The 19,722-nt window shown below is 36.2% G+C and overlaps 7 protein-coding genes across 7 annotated transcripts; 4 read left to right on the plus strand and 3 right to left on the minus strand.

Annotated features, from left to right (window-relative positions):
- The first annotated feature begins 3,472 nt into the window (after positions 1 to 3,472).
- Positions 3,473 to 4,648, plus strand: LOC106640860 (protein FAM32A). The gene is made up of 3 exons (XM_014355038.2): positions 3,473 to 3,828; positions 4,079 to 4,211; positions 4,295 to 4,648. The coding sequence occupies exons 1-3, from the start codon at positions 3,737 to 3,739 to the stop codon at positions 4,415 to 4,417; spliced, it is 348 nt and encodes a 115-aa protein (XP_014210524.1). The 5' UTR covers positions 3,473 to 3,736; the 3' UTR covers positions 4,418 to 4,648.
- On the minus strand, positions 4,511 to 8,703 carry udt (protein undicht). The gene is made up of 9 exons (XM_089598182.1): positions 8,558 to 8,703; positions 7,617 to 7,859; positions 7,368 to 7,525; positions 7,127 to 7,274; positions 6,605 to 7,031; positions 5,925 to 6,079; positions 5,592 to 5,831; positions 5,290 to 5,522; positions 4,511 to 5,214 (listed from the first exon to the last, which is right to left on the minus strand). The coding sequence occupies exons 1-9, from the start codon at positions 8,610 to 8,612 to the stop codon at positions 5,035 to 5,037; spliced, it is 1,839 nt and encodes a 612-aa protein (XP_089454308.1). The 5' UTR covers positions 8,613 to 8,703; the 3' UTR covers positions 4,511 to 5,034.
- Positions 8,704 to 9,884: 1,181 nt separating this feature from the next.
- Positions 9,885 to 11,811, plus strand: RpL7A (ribosomal protein L7A). Its single transcript, XM_014355040.3, has 6 exons — positions 9,885 to 9,992; positions 10,428 to 10,542; positions 10,627 to 10,776; positions 10,864 to 11,084; positions 11,161 to 11,283; positions 11,478 to 11,811. The coding sequence occupies exons 1-6, from the start codon at positions 9,978 to 9,980 to the stop codon at positions 11,658 to 11,660; spliced, it is 807 nt and encodes a 268-aa protein (XP_014210526.2). The 5' UTR covers positions 9,885 to 9,977; the 3' UTR covers positions 11,661 to 11,811.
- On the minus strand, positions 11,743 to 15,269 carry Vps53 (vacuolar protein sorting 53). Its single transcript, XM_014355049.2, has 11 exons — positions 14,991 to 15,269; positions 14,497 to 14,897; positions 14,311 to 14,431; positions 14,096 to 14,232; positions 13,224 to 14,027; positions 12,991 to 13,143; positions 12,800 to 12,925; positions 12,499 to 12,726; positions 12,270 to 12,435; positions 12,055 to 12,201; positions 11,743 to 11,981 (listed from the first exon to the last, which is right to left on the minus strand). The coding sequence occupies exons 1-11, from the start codon at positions 15,075 to 15,077 to the stop codon at positions 11,823 to 11,825; spliced, it is 2,529 nt and encodes an 842-aa protein (XP_014210535.2). The 5' UTR covers positions 15,078 to 15,269; the 3' UTR covers positions 11,743 to 11,822.
- Positions 15,270 to 15,391: 122 nt separating this feature from the next.
- Gem2 (Gemin 2) lies at positions 15,392 to 16,981 on the plus strand. Its single transcript, XM_014361168.2, has 5 exons — positions 15,392 to 15,736; positions 15,812 to 15,896; positions 15,976 to 16,140; positions 16,211 to 16,489; positions 16,833 to 16,981. Exons 1-5 carry the CDS (start codon positions 15,627 to 15,629, stop codon positions 16,923 to 16,925), a joined length of 732 nt encoding a protein of 243 aa, XP_014216654.2. The 5' UTR covers positions 15,392 to 15,626; the 3' UTR covers positions 16,926 to 16,981.
- On the minus strand, positions 16,685 to 18,233 carry LOC106645325 (ubiquitin-like protein 4A). The gene is made up of 4 exons (XM_089598437.1): positions 17,998 to 18,233; positions 17,745 to 17,908; positions 17,554 to 17,659; positions 16,685 to 17,417 (listed from the first exon to the last, which is right to left on the minus strand). Exons 2-4 carry the CDS (start codon positions 17,790 to 17,792, stop codon positions 17,152 to 17,154), a joined length of 420 nt encoding a protein of 139 aa, XP_089454563.1. The 5' UTR covers positions 17,793 to 17,908; positions 17,998 to 18,233; the 3' UTR covers positions 16,685 to 17,151.
- Rpn12 (regulatory particle non-ATPase 12) lies at positions 18,198 to 19,656 on the plus strand. The gene is made up of 3 exons (XM_014361167.3): positions 18,198 to 18,407; positions 18,659 to 18,731; positions 18,801 to 19,656. Exons 1-3 carry the CDS (start codon positions 18,300 to 18,302, stop codon positions 19,418 to 19,420), a joined length of 801 nt encoding a protein of 266 aa, XP_014216653.1. The 5' UTR covers positions 18,198 to 18,299; the 3' UTR covers positions 19,421 to 19,656.
- Positions 19,657 to 19,722: the final 66 nt, after the last annotated feature.

The raw sequence follows: 19,722 nt of genomic DNA on the forward strand, positions 1-19,722 counted from the left end.
GGTTTTTTTATCGGACCACAACGAAAATCAGCCTTTCCTGGGAGAAAAAAAAAAATTTCCGCGGATTATAAACTTCATTTGCGGGTGATAAAAGTGCGATTTGCACCACAAGGTTGATACACCTCGTGAGCTCAAATGGTAAAATGTTCCGCGAAATGACTTTTTATCGCGTCTCTTCTTCTTCGCGTATGCAGGGTAAGGTATTTTTTGTCGGAGAAACCATGTTTGCCGGATTATCGTGAATTACCCAAGTTGTATAAACTCGCGGATATTTTACTGTCGCAAAAAATACTTATCTGTCGATCCACCTAAACTATATTCTCTCGAGCGGAAATACTCAAAACGATTGCCTATGCTTCGATCCACTTTGAAAATATCGGTTCAATTTGAAAAAACGCACCATTTACTGCTAACATCTCGGAAAATGATCAATTAGAAATATGTGAGAAAATCCTACCTTGGTTTGGCTCTGAGACACTGGATCGTCCACAGAAAACCTTCGGGGTCCATCTATACAAGCATTGGACTCGCACATGGTCCTCAGAGACACGTCGTCAACGTGACCTCAGTTTTATACATTACCGTCCGGCGATGAATAACAATTGGGCTGAACGTTGGACTTTTTCACATATATTGAATGGTGATTTTTTTTTTTCTTTTTTACATGGAACCCTTGAAGATGGTTTAAGTCCATGTCAATGGCTGAGTGATGTAAAGATGGATCTATAGTGCAACGACTTGTCGACCAAAGAATCCGATTGGCCAATAATAATGATAATAAGAAAACACTGCTCATGTACGTATATCATTTGTTTGTGACTCTCGGAAAGTTCCGATAATCAAAAAGCTGCGAGTATAGCGGGCAGAAACTGGTCCATGTAGGCAAAAAGTGGTTCCTCGTAGATGAAGAAAAAAAAAAAAAAAAAAAAAAGGAAAAAAGGCCCGAGAAAATCTGATAAACGATTGAGAAACCGATGGTTGGCCACGATCGAGACATGCGCGTGTGTGTACAGCTTGGCAAAGTATAATATAGGCCTCGATCATTTTCGTCCCTGCACGCGATCTCACCTCTCTCTCGACTCTCCCCAAGTATTTTCTTCCAATTTCGTATCAAACTATACCTGCACGCATTACCTGCAAATACGATACTATTTCCAACGAGCTAAAATACTCGCAAACATCTGCGGAAATTGAAAATCGCAAGAAAGTGAGTACGGCTACTTTTTTTTTTTTTTCCTTCGTCCGCTAAATTTACAATAAAATGAGTCATGCATCGGTTAAACGGATAATTTTGATACAGTTGTGATACGAATTTCGTTGGACGTTCGGTAACGCGCGAGTGTGCAATTTATTATTACGCACGCCCATGTGTACAACATGTTGCTCAATAATCCTGTCAGCTGTATATGTAAGCGTGTATTGATACATACATACATATGTGTGCATTTAACTGCGCGTATTACGTGGTTTCTATATCGGTGATTTTTCGAGTGGTGTTATATGTATATAGGATTTAATTCAGTCCAAGGCAATCGAGAGAAAGAGGGAGCAGAGCGGAAATTCAATATTCGCGCATAAGTTGTAAACCTTTCGACTCGAGCACGTGCCCCCCGCGCGCGTGTGTGTGTACATTCTACGGCATATAGTCGCCGACAGTGTATTCGCGAGGCATCGTTTCACGCTGGAAAAACATACTACGTTACTAGAAACATTAATCGGCTATTGCAAGGAAAAAAAATTACAACTTTCGGGGAATCACGCGTCTGCGAGCAAAAAAGAGATGACGTTCCTTCTCCTCCTATTATATATAGCATTATATGACATAACGTAACAATCGGGACTTTACGACTTGTCCTGTTCACCTTCGAGTCTGCATTTCGCTCGCGAGATTTTTCCGGACAACAGTTCAATACATTCGTCGCAGGTTGCATGCCTACGCACTTCCGCATTTCGTGAGAAATGACTATAAATGCTTACCGATCTTTCGTCTGTTGGGCCATAAGGAAACGTCAACGGTCGATTGTTGTCAATCGGAACTCTGCCACGACAATAATGTTTAGATCGATCACATTACAGACTAATCTTCGCGATTGGTTGGATCTTCGATACTTTGTCGTTAAATCGAACGCTGCCAGTGTAGTAAGTGCGCACAAAATTCTGGATGCTTTGCCACTACATGCATTATTTCGACGAATATCGGTGGGTAGCCAAAAATCGGTAACTTGAACTCCTCGTGCGCTCGGCTGAAACAGAAATCGGTACCCTCTGTCGCACACTTGGCATTATTTGGTAAACTCGACGTAGCTCGGCTTGGCAATTTCATTTTAAGAGAGACAAAAAGTTATTCTATCAAGAATGTATAATTAATTCGTCTGGTGAGACGTCGGGTGGTGCTGTGGGAATTTCAGGTATACACTTGGATCTGCGTGAAAGTGCATATCCCGCGTATCTACTATATGCGTTTGTGTCGAAATACACGCTAGGAAGAGTGGGGTAAACTCACACGGGAAGGAATTTGAACTTTTGAAATATTCTACAAATGTATATCCACAAAGCCTCGCCAAATTTTATAAAGTGCGTGATTTTTGACGAATACGTATAGGTATGTGATGTAATTATTATTAGAGAATTACATTTGCACACATTCTTTGATACATTCAGTCTCAATTTCTATTATAAAAATATTTAAAAAAATAATGCCAGTAAAAATGAAAATTCGATATTTCATTGAGTACATTTCACATCGATTGAAAAAAGATCAAGAAACGAACGTAATTTACATTGCACGAGCAAAAAAAAAGTTTGCACCATGGATATATATAGAAATCCTAAGGTCACCGCTCGAGGCAGAGGCATACATTATACACCGACCTATGCATACACAAAAAGTGACCCTTGACTCTTCCGCCGAGCTAATTAATTATATAACTCTCCTGAAAATGCAATCAAGCAATTTACTTGTGCCTATACGTATCCAAGCTCACCTCCAAAGTTGGTGCATACATGTATAATATAAGTACCGTTAGCGAGCAAAACGCATATTTTTATAACAACAGCCAGTGTAGCAATCAATCGAATTTATTACTAAAAAGTTATTTGCATATTTAAATGCATCTATGCAGATTCATTCGCATATTATGCAACTCTCAACGACTGATAACAACCGATAAATGTACATGTGTATTTATACGGGGCGTTATTGGCACAATTTAAAGATTTTTCTGTATATAATGTAATATTAGCGATCTATTTACTCGTTTCGCGCTCGGTCTCTCGTAAGCGAAATCATACGTGATGTGCTCGAAAAGAATTTATCTTTTTTCTTCTAACGTGATAAACGTAGCTGACTGTAAACCTTTCGAGAAAATTAACTCGTTGCCCACGAGGAAAATGAACCACCGATTTTGTAAGAATTAAATAAAAACAAAACAGCAACCAATTTATTCCATGAGATCGTTTATCTTACATCGATTCGGGAGAAAAGTGATGAAACGTATTTTTCGCGTTAAATTACATTCCATTTGCTCAGTTTGAATTTTGGCGCTTTGTCAGTGCTGCCACTCTGGGCGCTCTTAATTTTTTTTTCTCACAGTTGGTATTTTGTGACGTTTCTTGCAATATGGCTCCGTGTGTTTTGTTTATTGTTTTGTCACTGACACTTTGATTCATTTCTACTTTGAGGAGCAAAACAAAATATAGTTCGTTTATTTGGTGAATCTTGTAATACTTTATCGAAATGTCTCCGTCTAATCAAGATCCCGATGATCCATATGCATACGTGGCCAAAGGACCCTTGAAGCTGAAAACTAGCGACTCGAGTGGGAAGAAGTAAGCCAAGATTTTTTTTATTCCTGTTTTATATTTTTGTAAAATGTATACCGCTAAAAACTGTTATCGATTTAAACGTATTGTTTTTAACTGATTAATGTTTAAATTAGTCGTCTCCAATGCAGAGAGTATTGTTTGAGAGGTTATTTTAGTTTGTTTACATGTTGCTTGTCAAGTGACTTGTGCACTGTTTAAAGTTATTCATATTCCCTTTTTTTTTTTTTTTTTATCAATTTAAACTTGTTTCTAGGAAAAAAAAGAAGATCAAAGATGAAAAAAAATTAGTGGAGGTGGCAAAAATAATACAAGAAGATAACCCACCTGCTGTCGAGTTGAAGAAGACCAAAGCAGAAATTGCCTTTCAAAAAATGAAGGAAAAAACGGTAAGGCTCATTCTGTGTATTATGGTATAAGAAATTATTCAATATTTTGACTAGATGTGAAAATTGACATTTTTGTTTTATAGCAAAACGAAAGAATAAAGTTAAAAGCTTCAAAAACACACAAACAACGCGTGGAAGAATTTAATAGACATCTGGACAGTCTGACCGAGCACTTTGATATACCCAAAGTCAGTTGGACAAAATAAATCTGCTTTTTTTTACTGTATCACTATATTTTGAGGTATTACGTAGTATAGAGTATCAACTATTCATCATTGTTTAGAAATGATTTTATTTGTTTTACAATTGTAACAAAATGTATATAAATTTATAACATAGCTTATAAAAATACAAATTTGTTCATTTTTAGGTTTTACACGTTAAGTCATGAAATATTGTACATTTAAAATACTTTTAGATCATATACAAACATATTAATCATACCTGGTTTTCAATATTTAATTAATTACCCTATTAAAATTTGGTCGATAATTAATGCGTAGTTAAAATGTCATAGTTATTTCTATTTTTATTTTTATTATTATTCACCTCAGTTGAAAGTGAATTATATCTAGACATGACTTTATTCCTATGATTGTACTTATAATTCTATATCAGGCACTTGAAAAATTTTAGCGAACTCTTCGCTGAATTGGACGGAACATTTACTAAATAAGAATTTTAAAAATTCGAAAAATTAAGCACTATACTTCCTAACATGAGATTCAAACCTTAAACTCGCTCATGGACTTAACTCGGTACACTACAGTAGCTGTAGCACACAAAGCTATACCTATCATATGAACAATAATTGTTCATTCGACTAAGAACGTAAAAAGTGTATTGGTAATATAAAAGCTATCAGCAAAAGACTGCAATAAACCGCTGCCACTGAGTTGTAAGATCCAAAATGGAAAACTTGATAGTAAGTTTCAGTTTTAACCCAAGGATTGGATCCATCATCGAACCACATTGGGCACTGGTCTCGTTCTCTTTCGTATTCCTACGATTACAATCAAATTGATAAACGAGTTTATTTGAGTCGCTGTTACTTTTTTTTTGATAGTACGAAACTCACCTCCAAATCAAGGGCAACTGCAGCACCCTCGGTATAGTTCGAACTGGTCACGTCTTGTTTAATATCGCAGAACGAACCAATAGCTTGTGACATGAGAACCCTGTTGAGATCGGCTCTCTGATACACCCAGCAGTGATATTTACTGTACGGGTCACGCTCGTCGAAAGTAATTAGGTAAGATTTCAAGTTCTCTTTGAAATATCCAATACACTTCATTTTGTAGTCAGGCTCGCCTAAGAGAGTTACATTCCACGATCAAATGGCCCTTATCTCGAAGATTGGAAAATACGAAATGTACTCACTGTATATATCGATGGGTCGGCCCAAGTGATCGACGGTCAAACAATACCTCTCGTCAATCGCGATTTCCTTTTGATCGGTACCGCACACTGAAAAATCGGAAATGACTTGTTTGCATCGTACATCAGGTCGAGGTGAATCGGTAACACCACCGAGGATCCGAGTTTGGAAGAGGACGTCTCCTGTTTGCTTGAAGCTGAATTTCCCTGCCACTGGACACCTTACGGGAACTGGATCCTTTGCTAAAAGAACGAAAGTAAAATGGTATATTTTACTGGTGCATTGGAATGGTTAAAAAAAAAAAAAAAAGGTTACATGTAATTTTTGTTTCTCACCCAAGAACAAATCGTACTTCCATTCCTTTTCATTTTTGAATTTAACCCAAGAACACACCGTGTGAAAATCGTCCTTGATGACAGCCAAACCTTTTCTGTACCTAATAATGTTGTGATGCTGTGGCACAAAGTCGAAGCAAACGAAATCTTTTTGGCTATGAGAGACAAAAAAGTTGTGAAAAACGCTGTTAGGTCTTGTATATACAGCTTAAAACAGGTAAAAACTTCTTAGTCACATTAAAATATCGTTTGTCGTTCCAAGAAGCAGTCAAATTTAATAGATAATTTTTTTTTTTTTTTTTTTAATCGAAAATTCTCCAACGTTGAGAGTAAAAGATTGCAAAAACTTTCGCATTTCACCCTTTTCCTTGGCTTTCAAAAAATTCGTGAAATATTTATCCTTTTGTTTTTAACGATTCGTGGAGTTTTTGATGTGTAAACTAACATGATGGGTTTTCAGCGCAAACTGTCTACAGTATTTGCACGGAACATTTAAATATATACTCTGTAAAAGAAAAGCGATTTCTTGGTCAACGAAACGTTACCAATTTAATTTTCAGGTCGCGAATAGCTATGCGTGCGAAATACAGGTTTAATAATCGAAAATACTTATCACGTGATCACCCCTCCCTAAAAATGCGTTGGTATAATATATTATTGTATTTTCCCGAAACTCTTACCATCCGTCCACCGTAAGTCTGGCCATCATGAAGCGCGTGTCTCTGGTCTCGCGGCACGTGTAGATGGTCTTCCTGTACCTCCCGGAATCCGGATACCACGTCTCGATGATGTGCGTCTCGTTGATGAACACGTCGGCGTCGATGTTGGCCGTGTTGATCCAATTGCCGGACATGTTCTGCGGCAGCCGACAGCCCGGCTCGACCACCTCCGTCTTCACCGGGGTGATGCGCAGACGCTCCGGGCTTTTTTCCACGCTCTTGAGTACGTTGCACTCGGCCGTTATCGACACCCCGATGTAAAGATCGTCGTCCCGGTTTTTCAAAAAACACCGGTACTTCTCGTCCTTGCGCGACTCCTTGGTGTTCGCCACGGCGAAGTAATGGTTCTTGTCCACGAACCAGTCCCCCAAACAACTGTACTCCACCACTGCCAAAGTTCCCCCGAACGTTTACACATTCACCATTGTACTATTTCATTTTTATTTGTTTATTTATTTATTTATTTTTTTTTTTTTTGCTTACCTCCATCGAAAGTTCCTTTCATGCCCGGGCACTGCTTGTACGTGATGTTGAATTTTTGATTGGTGATGAAGAATTGGGTCCCTGCCGTTTGACACGAGCGAATTTGGGCGTCCGGGTGATTGCACTCGCCGGTGAACCGAAATTTGTTCTGAAATTAAACGTCATTTTTTTTCTCTCCTTAAACTCATTGCTACGTGCACGTGTAAGAACTTTGTTATTCTAATGGAACGTGTGATTGTACCTGATAGGTGAATTGCCAGACTCCTTCGAGGGAGGACCTGCAGTTGACGGGTACGAAATTTTCGGAAAACAGAGTGATGAGTTGTTGGTCGGCTTTTAAGCCCCTGCAAACGTTTTCTACCGTAGGCTCGACGCCGGATGGGAGATTCACGCAACCGGCTGAAAAAAAGTATTTTTTTTTTTTTTTTTTTGTTTCGTTGGTGCCCCTATAAGTAAATTTTAAGGAATATATATATAGCAATGTACATACTTTCAAGTTTTTCCAGGACATTGACAGTCCGAACGATCAACTTGACGCAGTGGAAGCATACGTCTTGGCGGAAGACGAACGTGTAATTGACATGGTATTCCTCTTTCATGTCGACGCAGTATCCCCTGCTGGTCATGGTTTCGGCGTTGATTTCGGTCAAAGTGGGCTGTCCGTTTTCCCACGATGACCAAGCGCCCCTTATTATCAGGGGAATTTGGCACGTTTCTTGGGCGCTCGGGCCAACTGGGGACACGATCAAATTAATTCGACACAATTAGGTACTCATCTCTCGAGCTCATATTCGTAAAATAAACGATATGCTTGGTGTAGTTGAGGAAAAATACCTGCCCCAAAGTTTTTTTGATAAAACAATACACGGGATTGGGAAAGATCTAGGAGATACGAAAACTAAGGTATTTTCATTGGTACAGCACGTTTTTCAAGATTTTGGATACGTATTTGAAGAAAAATTTTATTTATCTAAAATCCGAATAATGTCTAGATAATTAAACTCTCACTCCCCACCAATTACATGTTTGTGATTCGAAACGAATAAACACAAAAAATCGGCTTTTGAAAAATGGGGGAAAAAAGATAATCCGTACGGGCGAAAAAAAAACGGGAAGGTTTACGAAAAATTAAAAAAAATCATTCAGCCTTGGTACATCGAGACCGATCAATAGAATCTAGAAATTCCTATGCTGTGACACGCACACAGTCACGTAAGCGCATTAACAGGGATATATTTTTACAAAACCCCATGTACGTATAATCGAAAAAAAAAAACAAAAAAAAAACGCATCAAACTCATTATTGTAAAAAAAAGGTGATCGAAGGGAAAACTTTCTCTGCTGAGGGAGCGAAAGCGATCGTCAACAAGTGTTCCACCAACAGGTTATGAGCTGATGATAATAATGATAATAATTAAAAAGGCAACTAACCGAGCGTTAATGCAACACACAAGAGCGTCAAAAGCCTCATCGTTGACTCGCCCATTGTTCTTCCTCGCCGCAGCCAGTACCACTACTAAACGATACGCACTACCGATTTTTCGAAAATTCCTCGCGTTAAACGAAAAAAAAAAAAAAAAAAAATTACCTTCAAGTTGAGTCGCGACTCAACTACAACACACCCACACACACGTGCGCGCGGCGCGCGCACATAAAAATCGGTCGTACACTAGACAACGCCCTTTGAAAAATCGAAGATCGGAGCTAAACATGCAGGTGACTGTGATGTGGTGAACGTGTGATGTATATATAAGTACAGCAGCTGTGTGGGTTTTCTTAATGGATGTGAGCGCGAGATTGACCTTTTCTGTTTCAATTGGGATTAATTTCGTAATAATTACGTGGATCCACATTTTATTATTTATGCAATACAATGAGTTTTCAATGATTTAAAACGATTTCTTAAGAATATTGGAAAATCTCACAAATGAGTGAAGAGGTAAATTTGTTTAAAAAATTATGTAGGAACTCAAAGGCCTACTTGATGCTGTTTTCGTAGGTAATGTTTTGAAAACAAAGGTAATAATTAATTATCTTTCATGTGGAAACTAAATTGACCTGATATTCATCGTGCACATATCCTCGAAAAAGAGAAAGAGTCTTTTTTGATCTTCTCATTGGTCAGAAAGCCGTAGTAGTCCAATTTCTGGCTATGTATGAGTGGTCTTATGGTATAGTATATTTTTATAATGATTTTTAGTCCCATTTAATCAAAATATTTCAACTTTGATTCATCGTAAATATATTTTACTTGTGAGGCCTACTGCTGTTCTCGAGAATAGAATTGTTGTAATTGAAAAAAATGCATTAATAAATGCACAAAAGTGTTGGTGATAAGTTATTGCGATACATAATTATACAATAAAAAGTTATTCTCTGTTGGTAAAAGTTTATTTTATTTATAGTTTTTTTTTTTAATCATGTACAAATCACTTGCATATTATTGTAGGGTTACATTTTTCAACAAAATTTAAAAAAAATTATGTAATTGTGATGTGATATGCAACGTACAATCAATTGTTTTTTTTTTTTTTTTTAATTTATTTTACAAGTACAGAAAAAAATAATTACCATTAACTCATTCAATAATTTAGTAAGAATGTTGACACCTTTTTTAAAACAAAAAAAAATATACGCACACACGCATTAAAGTCTTCCGCCCACGCATCTTCCCCCAAATAAAGCCGTGTTTACAATACATCATTGGACACGTTAGTCTGCAGTAGTTGGAAAACCAGTACACGTGCAAATCCGCCTTTCGGACAGAAAAGCCAGGCCGGAGAGGAGCAACGTGCTTAACGGAGCTCTTTTCCCTCTCTGCTGTTGGGGCACGCTGCAAACAAGCTAAAAAATGGTCCAAAAGAAGGTAATTATTGATTATTTTCACCTGTTCAATGTACCGCGCTCGATGGCATCGTTTAACTATTAATTAATGGACCATCAAAAGCTGGGAAAAGCCACAGCTGTGGCTAAAATATTGCGGAATCCGTTTGACGATTAACCTATAAAAGTACAACGTGATCGTCCACGTACGGGCTGATGGACGCCTCTTGTTTACATATTATGTTTTTCTTTTTTTTTTTTGCAAATCAAATCGACTACGTGTCTGTGACTTTTTTTCATCCACGGTCTTTTTATGGATTTTATTGGTTTTGCAATGTTTACAGTGCACTAGTTGTAAATTAACCTTACCAGTGAATTAGTGTAGGTGTGATTGCTTGAGTGAATAGTGATGCCCTGATTATTTTACACAAGACTTGGGTATAAGTAGCATTAGAGTTGATGTATTCTTCTTTTTTAGCCCAAGAAGAAGGTCGGAAAGAAGGTAGCTGCAGCCCCTCTGGCTGTTAAGAAAGCTGAACCCAAGAAGGTTACTAATCCTCTGTTTGAGAAACGCAGTCGCAACTTTGCCATTGGTGAGTTTTTCTCACGTTAAAACTCTTGAGATGTTTTCTAATTTAAAGACTTAAGTTGAGTTATACAATTTCTTTGAATTTTAGGTCAGGACATCCAGCCTGAAAGAGATCTTAGCCGCTTTGTCAAATGGCCCAAGTACATCCGCATCCAGAGACAAAAGACCGTTCTTTCCAAAAGATTAAAGGTCCCTCCACCAATTAACCAGTTCACACAAACTCTGGATAAACAAACAGGTAAACAAATCCACAGTTCCCAATTTTTTTACTTGCATCATTTTGCTGCTTATCGAAGATTAACTGATTTGGCAATATAATTTTCAGCAACACAGCTGTTTAAAATTTTGGAAAAGTACAGGCCCGAAAGTGCAGCTGCCAAAAAAATTAGGCTAAAGGCCAGGGCAGAGGCAAAAGTTGAGAAGAAGTCGGACACTCCAACCAAGAGGCCTAACACCTTGAGGAGTGGAGCTAATGCTGTTACAACTTTGGTTGAACAGAAAAAAGCTCAATTAGTTGTCATTGCTCACGATGTCGATCCATTGGAGGTCAGTTAATTTACATAGAATTACTTGAAAATTACAATGCGAGATTATTGATTTTAATCAATCAATTTTTTTATAGATCGTTCTATTCCTGCCCGCTCTTTGCCGTAAGATGGGTGTACCATACTGCATTATCAAGGGCAAGGCACGTCTTGGTCGTCTTGTCAGAAGGAAAACCTGCACAACTGTTGCTTTGACCCAGGTATGGTTTGTCACCACCTACATTTATGTACTCTTGTATGTTTTCATTGTTTCTACATGATGAAGAAAATAGAGCCAATCCAATGAATGTACAGTGATATATTCTATTATATCTGATAATATACAAATCTAAAATTATTTTTGGCTTTATTCTATGGAATAAAAATAATGAGTCTACTGATTTTTCGATTACAGGTTGATTCTGGTGACAGAGCTAATTTCAGTAAAGTCGTTGAGGCCATCAAGACCAACTTCAACGATCGTTATGATGAGATCAGACGTCACTGGGGAGGTGGTCTCCTTGGTAGCAAATCTGCTGCTAGGATAGCTAAGTTGGAGAAAGCTAAGGCGAAAGAACAAGCACAGAAACAAGGTTAATATTAAGTTGTCTGTGAACTTTATATAAAAATCTATAATAAATTAATTTAAAAAAAAAAAAAAACAGATATTTACTGTAAACTTTTGTTTATTTTTTAAAAATCTTAAATTCTTAAAAATTAACTTGAAATAAATTTTACAATTTCTCAAACGTTTTTTATCTCACATTCTCTTCATTATTAATTTTTCTAATCGTTTAATTCTTCCTGCTTCGTGTTCTGGGCTTTCTGGAATGATGCTGCTTCTCATTTCAACTGTTTCTGCGTTTAGTTTTTGCTTGAATTCCTCTATCAATACAGATTGCTCCATTTTTCGAAGACCCTTTAAAAACATGTTGACCATTTCTAGTAAATAGTTAATTACATAAAATGAATAATGATTCAATGGTTCCTACCTTCATATCCAAAATTTTTTGAAATTCTGGAATCTTAAGATCAGGCAGGAGTTTTCTACACTGGTCAACAAAAGCACTAGGAGATTCTGTTGGCGACATCACGATTTTGAGTATCATTTCAGCAATCGTCATACCTTTAATTACAACCTGCATTGTTTCAATTGATTAGAATTAACAAAAGTGCCATGACCAAAGAATAAATTTTTCAAACTTACCTTTGTGTAAGGAACAGGTGCTTTCCTTTGAATTTGGCAACCCGTGGATGGAAGGTCCAAAAGAGCGGTTTTTAACATATGAACGTCTAATAATAGTTGCTCCGCTCCCACTGTACTCAGTGGCTTACATTTGAATATTTGTTGAGTTAATTTAGGGATGAAGGAGCTACAAAAGTAAATTTGTTCAATAGCTGATTATAACTCAAATGGTGAAGAAAAAATTAAATACCTAACAAATTTCACACATAATTGTGTGAAATATTTTCTACACGAAGATAACTGATCCCTAATACTTGGAATGCTCTGACAGAGATGCGCTGTTATCGTGCTGACATATGCACTCTGATCGCCGACACTTTCAATTGTACTCCATTGCATCTTAACCATCGTATTTAAAGCTGATTCGCAAGCTAATTCCAAATCTTGCACCAATAACTGAATGCAATTTGATATTACGCTACAATAAAAATTATTGTGTCAAATCGTAAACTGTAAAAAAAATCTAAAATTGATGAGAAACATTTCTTTACCCGTGAAAAATATCTTGTTCTTGGGATAAATTTATTTTATCTGCATAAATCTTGTCGGTCTTGAGGCGAAGTTTTTCTTCCAATTGTTGTGTAGTTTCAAGACAATATTCAGCCGTCGTCAAAATACTGCGAAAAATATTTGGTGTACAAACAAGTAATCGGGAAAAACTAAAATTTGACACAATGATTACCAGCAAATGCGAGATTGCTCCTCTTTGTTGAATCTGCTACTCTCACCCTCCTTCAAAAAACTTTGAAAATTTTGAATGAAACCCGACGTCGACAAATCCCGAAACTCGCGTGTTATACTGCTTACACTAGACCCAATACTTACTCCTCCGATTCTGTAAGAACAAAAAAAATGTTTTTGTAATAATTTACTTTCAATTCACATTATTTTCTTATATTATCAGAGATTGCTTACTTTGGCAGATTATTCTGCAAGATTTTCATAGCGTATTCGCGTAAATACTTTTGGAAGGTCTCAGCTAGATTGAGCATAATTGAACCAGAGCTGAGCTGTGTGCACTGGAGCATGCACTTTTTATAAAATACAAAAAGGTCAGCGCAAGAGGATAAGACGCTGCTCGGACCTTCGGCACCCTCGTAAGCTTGGGCACCGGGTGGCTGAGCCTTGCAGTCTGCCACGAATTTTTCGATAAGTTCCGCCAAGTTTCGGTCCAAGCTTTCGATGTATATGTACAAATATGACTCAAAGCACTTGCCGATTAAATTGGTGAACGGAGACGACGGCGGTTTCTCTTGCACAACTTTTTCGGAGCTCTCCTCGAAGGGACTGCTAGGAATGCTAGGATCAGTAGAGGTACTTGCAGCCACCGCAATCGCTGGTGCAGAATCTTTTTTTTCTTGTCTCTTTGGCTCCTCGAGTGTTATACCTGTGAATCTTTTGGATAGCAAGCTCTCGAAATTAGAGGTCCTCTGTATGGCGTAGAGCAAAAGCTTGACATCTATTTCCGAGGATCTTTTGTGCATCAATTTGGTCAGATCCTCGCGCGTTGTATGACAAAATTGTACGGCAATGCGCTCAGAGACTTCCCAATCTACCGGGAATATGTTGCCGAATTTCGACTCGAACTCGAGCAAGTGTTTTTTTATCCACGCGTACCTACGATCGATCTTGTCCAGCCAGGCGAATTCTTGATTTTCGTCAAACAAATGAGTATATTCTTGCAGCTGCATCATCACAAACCAAGATAAAAGCTCTTTTCTAAAAAACACTTCCACTGAATTGAAAATTTCTGATGATTTTTTTAGTAATGTTTTAGAACAGCTTACTTGACTTTTGAATCCAAAACAGACAATACCAGACATCCTTCTGTTAATTGTGCAAAGTGCTTGGGATTTTGACCTGAAAAAGCTTCTTTGAAATCTGTTGTAATTTGCTGAGCTAATTCTACATGGATTTGTTGCACCTGAAATTTCAATGTGCAAATTGTAAACTTGTAATATACAAACTGAAGCGCATAACCACATCTTTAAATAAATCTTACTTGGTCGGATAATTCTTTTATTTGAGGTATTTCCATGTAATTGTTAAAGTGTTGCATGACTTCCATGATTGCTTGCAGAGGTAGAACGATCTCTCCATACTGTTTTTTCTTTGTTAAATCCCTAAAAATCATATTATAATAATTTGTTAGACCTTGTAATGACATAAAAATAATATAAAAACATACTTAAGAGTTTCAACACCATCCACCAGCATGTGCAAATGATTCAGGGCAGTGATAGATTGTGTGAGATTCTTTTTAGCAAAGTCTAACTGCTTAATATCCCTTGTTATCTCCTTGACGGTCTCTTCTGATTGTTCGGCCATACTTTTAATATCCTTTATCTGCACGGACAACTGTTTCATTGACTTGTGTGCACGCTCCAGTGCAGCTTTTCCCTCCTGAGCATTGTTTGTTTGACTCCTCACAATTGTACGAATCTCTGTGTCGATATGAGAAATTTCATTTTCCATTTTATTAATAACATCGTCTATATTTGATAAAGATTGTTCAGTAGGAAACAACGAATTGATGTAATCTACAGGGTTAAAGTCTGGGTGGTCAAGTGGATCATTACTAGGCATCACCTAAAACAATAAAATGCACAATATTTTGTAAATATAAACTTCATTGCTATAGCAGATTATACTCAATTAAAAATAAAGAGTTCAATTACTGACTTTGTCAATTGCCGCTTGCACACTGGGAGAAAATTTAGGAATCATTGATATCCAGTCTTCGTTTGGGTCCCCTTCGGCAGATGCCATTTTAAATAAAAGGAATAAACTAACTCGTACAACAGGTGTGTTTAAGGTGCCTTAAAACATCTAAGATCGCTGCTGCTGTTTTTTTTTTTTTTTTTTTCGAATTAGAACTATCGAAAATCCAAGGGGTATGTTAATTACAAATGTTTCCTATTCAAATTGGAGCAGTAGGCTTCTTAAGTTGTCAATGTTAATGTCAACATACAACACCACCACCAATACATAATGGCATATGTCAACATTCTCAATTTTCAACGGAGATCATATACCTACGGTAGGTATATCAAGCAACGAATGTGCCAGTCGTGCAGATGAGTTAAGTACGGGTTAGTTGTGGCAGAACTGAATTATTGGAGTTGAGGGTGGAAACTGGCATGCAAGATGTGATATAAAAAAACAATTAATATATGTTTGCAAAACTAATTACAACATTTTTCGTGGTTCTCGTGGATATAAATATTTGTCGTATCTATAAGTTAATCGTGTTTGTGTTAGTAAGCAAAATTGGGAAAAAAAGTTTTTATATTTTTTAAAAACTAATTAAAAGAAAAAATGACAGGACGCATTTGGAAGAGGCCAGAATTTGTTGTTGGAGAAATCGAAGAAGACATAAACTTGTCATTACCGCCTGCTGACGGAGAAGAATACATAAAAAGAGTTGTGTAAGTTTTTCTCATAATGAACTAGCAAAATTTTTATTGAATGTGAAATGTTTTGAATGGTATTTGGTATTACAGGCTTGAGGCTAGGCAGTATGATGACGTTTTGATTGCAAAAGTTGATAATGCGAGGCTGAGAAAACCCATATTGAATGTTAAACCAGTAGGTCTTTATTTAAATAATATTTATGTGTTTACATGTTTACTTTTTTAATTCAAGAATTTTTCTTAATCAAATCCAGCTAATTACCACTGAGTGTGAAAAAGCACCGGAATCTGTGAGTCCAACACTAGAATGGCAGCAAAGTCAGATTGCAGATTTTTCAAGCATAAGACTTTACATTACGCAGTTTAAAAATCAAACTGATAAAAACAAAGACAAATGGAACGAAATAAATAAACTAAAAGTAAATTAGTAATTTTATTAGACTTAAAATGTTTTCTATTTTTACTTTGTCAATTTTGCATTGTTTTCAGACAAATGGAGAAAATCGGAAAAGTTGGATGGATATGTGTACGATTTCGGATGAAAAGCATGAACCCAATCTTACAGTAATTTTATCATTGAAACAGCCAACAATAGAGCGAGTTTTGAAGTATCTCACTGAATTTTTAGAAAGTCAAGCATCTATTTCGCTTCACTTAGGTAGATGGTTGTATGCACTTCTAGCTGCCTTGGAATTACCACTGAATCCAGATATGTGTTCATGTTTGAGGACTTTGGCAAGGATATGTTCAGTGATAAGATCTCGCTTGGTAAGTTATGTATTTATTTAATTAGTTAGAGTTTCAGTGGTACATTCGAGATACCTTCACAATTTTTATCAATCACATAAAGCACACTTTTTTTTAGTAATCACTCATTTTTATACAATGCTCTCATGTGTACAAAATATATACATATATATATGTATACAATATAGGTATTTTAAAAAATTCATCCATTCTATATATTTTTTGAGTATGTAAAGAAAATTTCAAGACCTTATGAAAGTTCAAGTAGCAAAACGAATATTTAAGAAGTTCATGACACTACAGCTCCCTGTTATCAGAAATTGATTACACATAAAAAATGTTTGCATGATTATTTTTGTTTCAGGATTCTTTAAATGAAAAGGATGCCGTGCCGCTAAATTTATTCATCTGCCTAGTTGCTAGATATTTCAGACAATTAGACTTAGCAGATTCATAATTATTATTGTCTGTTAAAAAATCTACTGTAATTTTTTGTAATAAATAATTTATAATCGTGATAAAAATAAATATTTTTATACTTCTAAGGTTTGTCTTTTATCTCTATTACAGTAAACCATTTTAAAAATCTGTCCTCTGCTTTATAAATACATGAGATATTTATATGCTAAATTAGAAAATAAAGGTAATATTACACTGATTAGTAACAAATAAACTTTTTTTTTTTAACGTTCTTGTTCTATTGCCGTCGCTAACCTCTCCAAATCATCAAAATTCAGCTGATTAACTTTCGTTTTCAGGTCTTTAATTACTTCATTTGCTATCGTCAAGGCATCATCATCTGAGTAATAAACTCGAAGTACTTTTATCATTTCTTCTTTAAACTTATAAATGCCATTTTTACTTTGTGAAGGAGATTGCGGAGTCTTTTTTACAAGAACTAATTTAGATCCGTCTCTGATTCCTGGGTAAAAATCTACTGTATTTTCATCTGAAATTTTAAAAAATTAATTACCAAAATATGTTTTCAAAACTAACCAGTATAGCTACACAATTGTCGAGAAATCAATAGAACTGAGCGATAATTGTAGTGATGAAACATCTAGAATTACGTTTGATTGTATTACCTGCTAGTGCTTTGCCTAAGAGTAATAAAACTTGATGAGCTACTTCGATGCCCAGCTTATCGTGAATTTTTTGTTTCACTTCCAGCACTGTGTCAGATGGCTTGATCTACATACAAAGTCAAAAAATAAATTTTAAAAGTACCATTCAAAAATATGTTGGTTAAAAAAGGTGTATGATTAACAAGACTCACTTCAAAGATGTGTTCTTCACCCATAAGTACCTTAACATTGATTTTCATGTTTGATTAATTAACAACGATATCACTCGTTGGGCCAAAAATGTAAAATCTTCAGGTTCATTCGTGCAAAAAAATAATTTTGCAAACAGTACCGGCACGTGAGAAAAAACTATCCTCTAGAATAATAACGCACACACGCTCTTTTTGTATCAAAAATATCTACATTTTAATAGAAACAGGTTAGAATTGCCGTGAATCGACATACCCGTGGAGTGCAAAGCCCTAGCTCGAGCTGAACACAAATATAGTATTATACCTATGCGAAATCACTAAATCCAAAATTAGAGAACTTCACGTGTATACGTCGGTATATATGTCATACTATTGTAATTTTTTAACATATATTGCTGCTGCAGAATCACACCTCACGACTCACGAATCACGTTTGCGTCTCTTTCATCACTTTCGTGTCTTCTGCAGTGGCCGTCACGTCAGAGTCAGAGGTGTGCTTTTTAAAACTTACATATATATATATAAACATACATCACGAATCACGACACGGCGGATATGGCTGGCCTCCAGGACGTGCTTAGTAAAGTGCAACTTTTGAAACAAGAATGGGGCAAAGCTCCGTGCAATCTCAAAAAATGTGGGGAACTCCTGACACAACTCAAGGTTCGCTTTGAATTTTTTTATTTACCATCTTGCCATTAAAAAAAAAAGTGTGTTTACCAAATGATAACCTTACTTTATTTTTGTCAAAACTGTACTGTCATGCCAATCAATTCAATGTTTTGCTTGAATGAAAATGTTGAAGTGTTGACAAATTTAATAATTTCATCAACAGAATCTTCATGTTTATTCTTGAGTCACTTACTTAGTAAAGTATTTTTAATATTTATTGAAAACTATAACTATCTTTGTAGGTTGCTCTCACGACTTTAACTTTTCTACCAACCAAAGATGCTACAGCTTCTGAAAAAGAACTGCTAATTGCCAGTAAGTCTCAAACGTCATTTTAAAATTTTATTCAATTAAATGATGAGTTTAAATTTTTTTTTTTTAAAGGAGAAGTTCTTGAGATTGGAGCCCAATGGAGCATCGCCAGTGAGGATATTCCTTCGTTCGAACGTTACATGGCACAACTAAAAAGTTATTACTTTGACTACAAGTCCGGTCTGCCAGAGTCACCATACAAATATCAACTTTTGGGACTTAATCTCTTATTCCTCCTGTCACAAAACAGAGTGGCTGAATTCCACACTGAGCTAGAGCTCCTTCCTGTAGAATGCATTCAAACAAACATCTACATTAGACATCCGCTTAGCCTGGAGCAGTGCTTAATGGAAGGCTCGTACAATAAAATCTTCCTTGCCAAGGGAAACGTACCTGCTGCGTCTTACAACTTTTTCATTGATATTCTTCTGAATACCGTCAGGGATGAAATTGGAGCCTGTATGGAAAACGCTTACGATAAAATTTCAATCAAAGATGCCGCGCGTATGTTGAATTTGAATACAGAAAAGGAAGTGCTGCAGTTTTGTACTAAAAAGAAGTGGAATGTAGCCAAGGATGGGTACTTGTACTTTGGGGAGCCAGCCGAAAAGAAAATTGAGGAGCCCATACCAAGTGCAGAGCTGGTCACTCTTGCCATTGATTACGCAAGGGAATTGGAGATGATTGTTTAAATGAAAACTTTTTGCTGATACTGAACATTTTTTTATATAATACTGTTAATTAAAAGTTTCGAACAATTTTTCATAATTTGTCATATTGACAAATGACTGTTGTTTCAAAAATCTGCTAATAAACAATTTTGAGACAGATAGAGAAATATTAACACTTTCTTACATACTTAAATAAAAATTACTGTACTGATATATTTCATAAAGTGTTGCGATTAATAAACTAATATTTTATTTGAGTTTGAGTTTTTGTTTGTTTTTGACAAGTTAGCCAATTACGTGACAAAAATATATATGCATATATA

Source organism: Copidosoma floridanum, unplaced genomic scaffold (genome assembly GCF_036245765.1).
Source record: "Copidosoma floridanum isolate Cflo_tuat_1 unplaced genomic scaffold, Cflo_Japanese_pri ptg000006l, whole genome shotgun sequence".
In the NCBI taxonomy this organism is placed as follows: Eukaryota; Metazoa; Arthropoda; class Insecta; order Hymenoptera; family Encyrtidae; genus Copidosoma; species Copidosoma floridanum.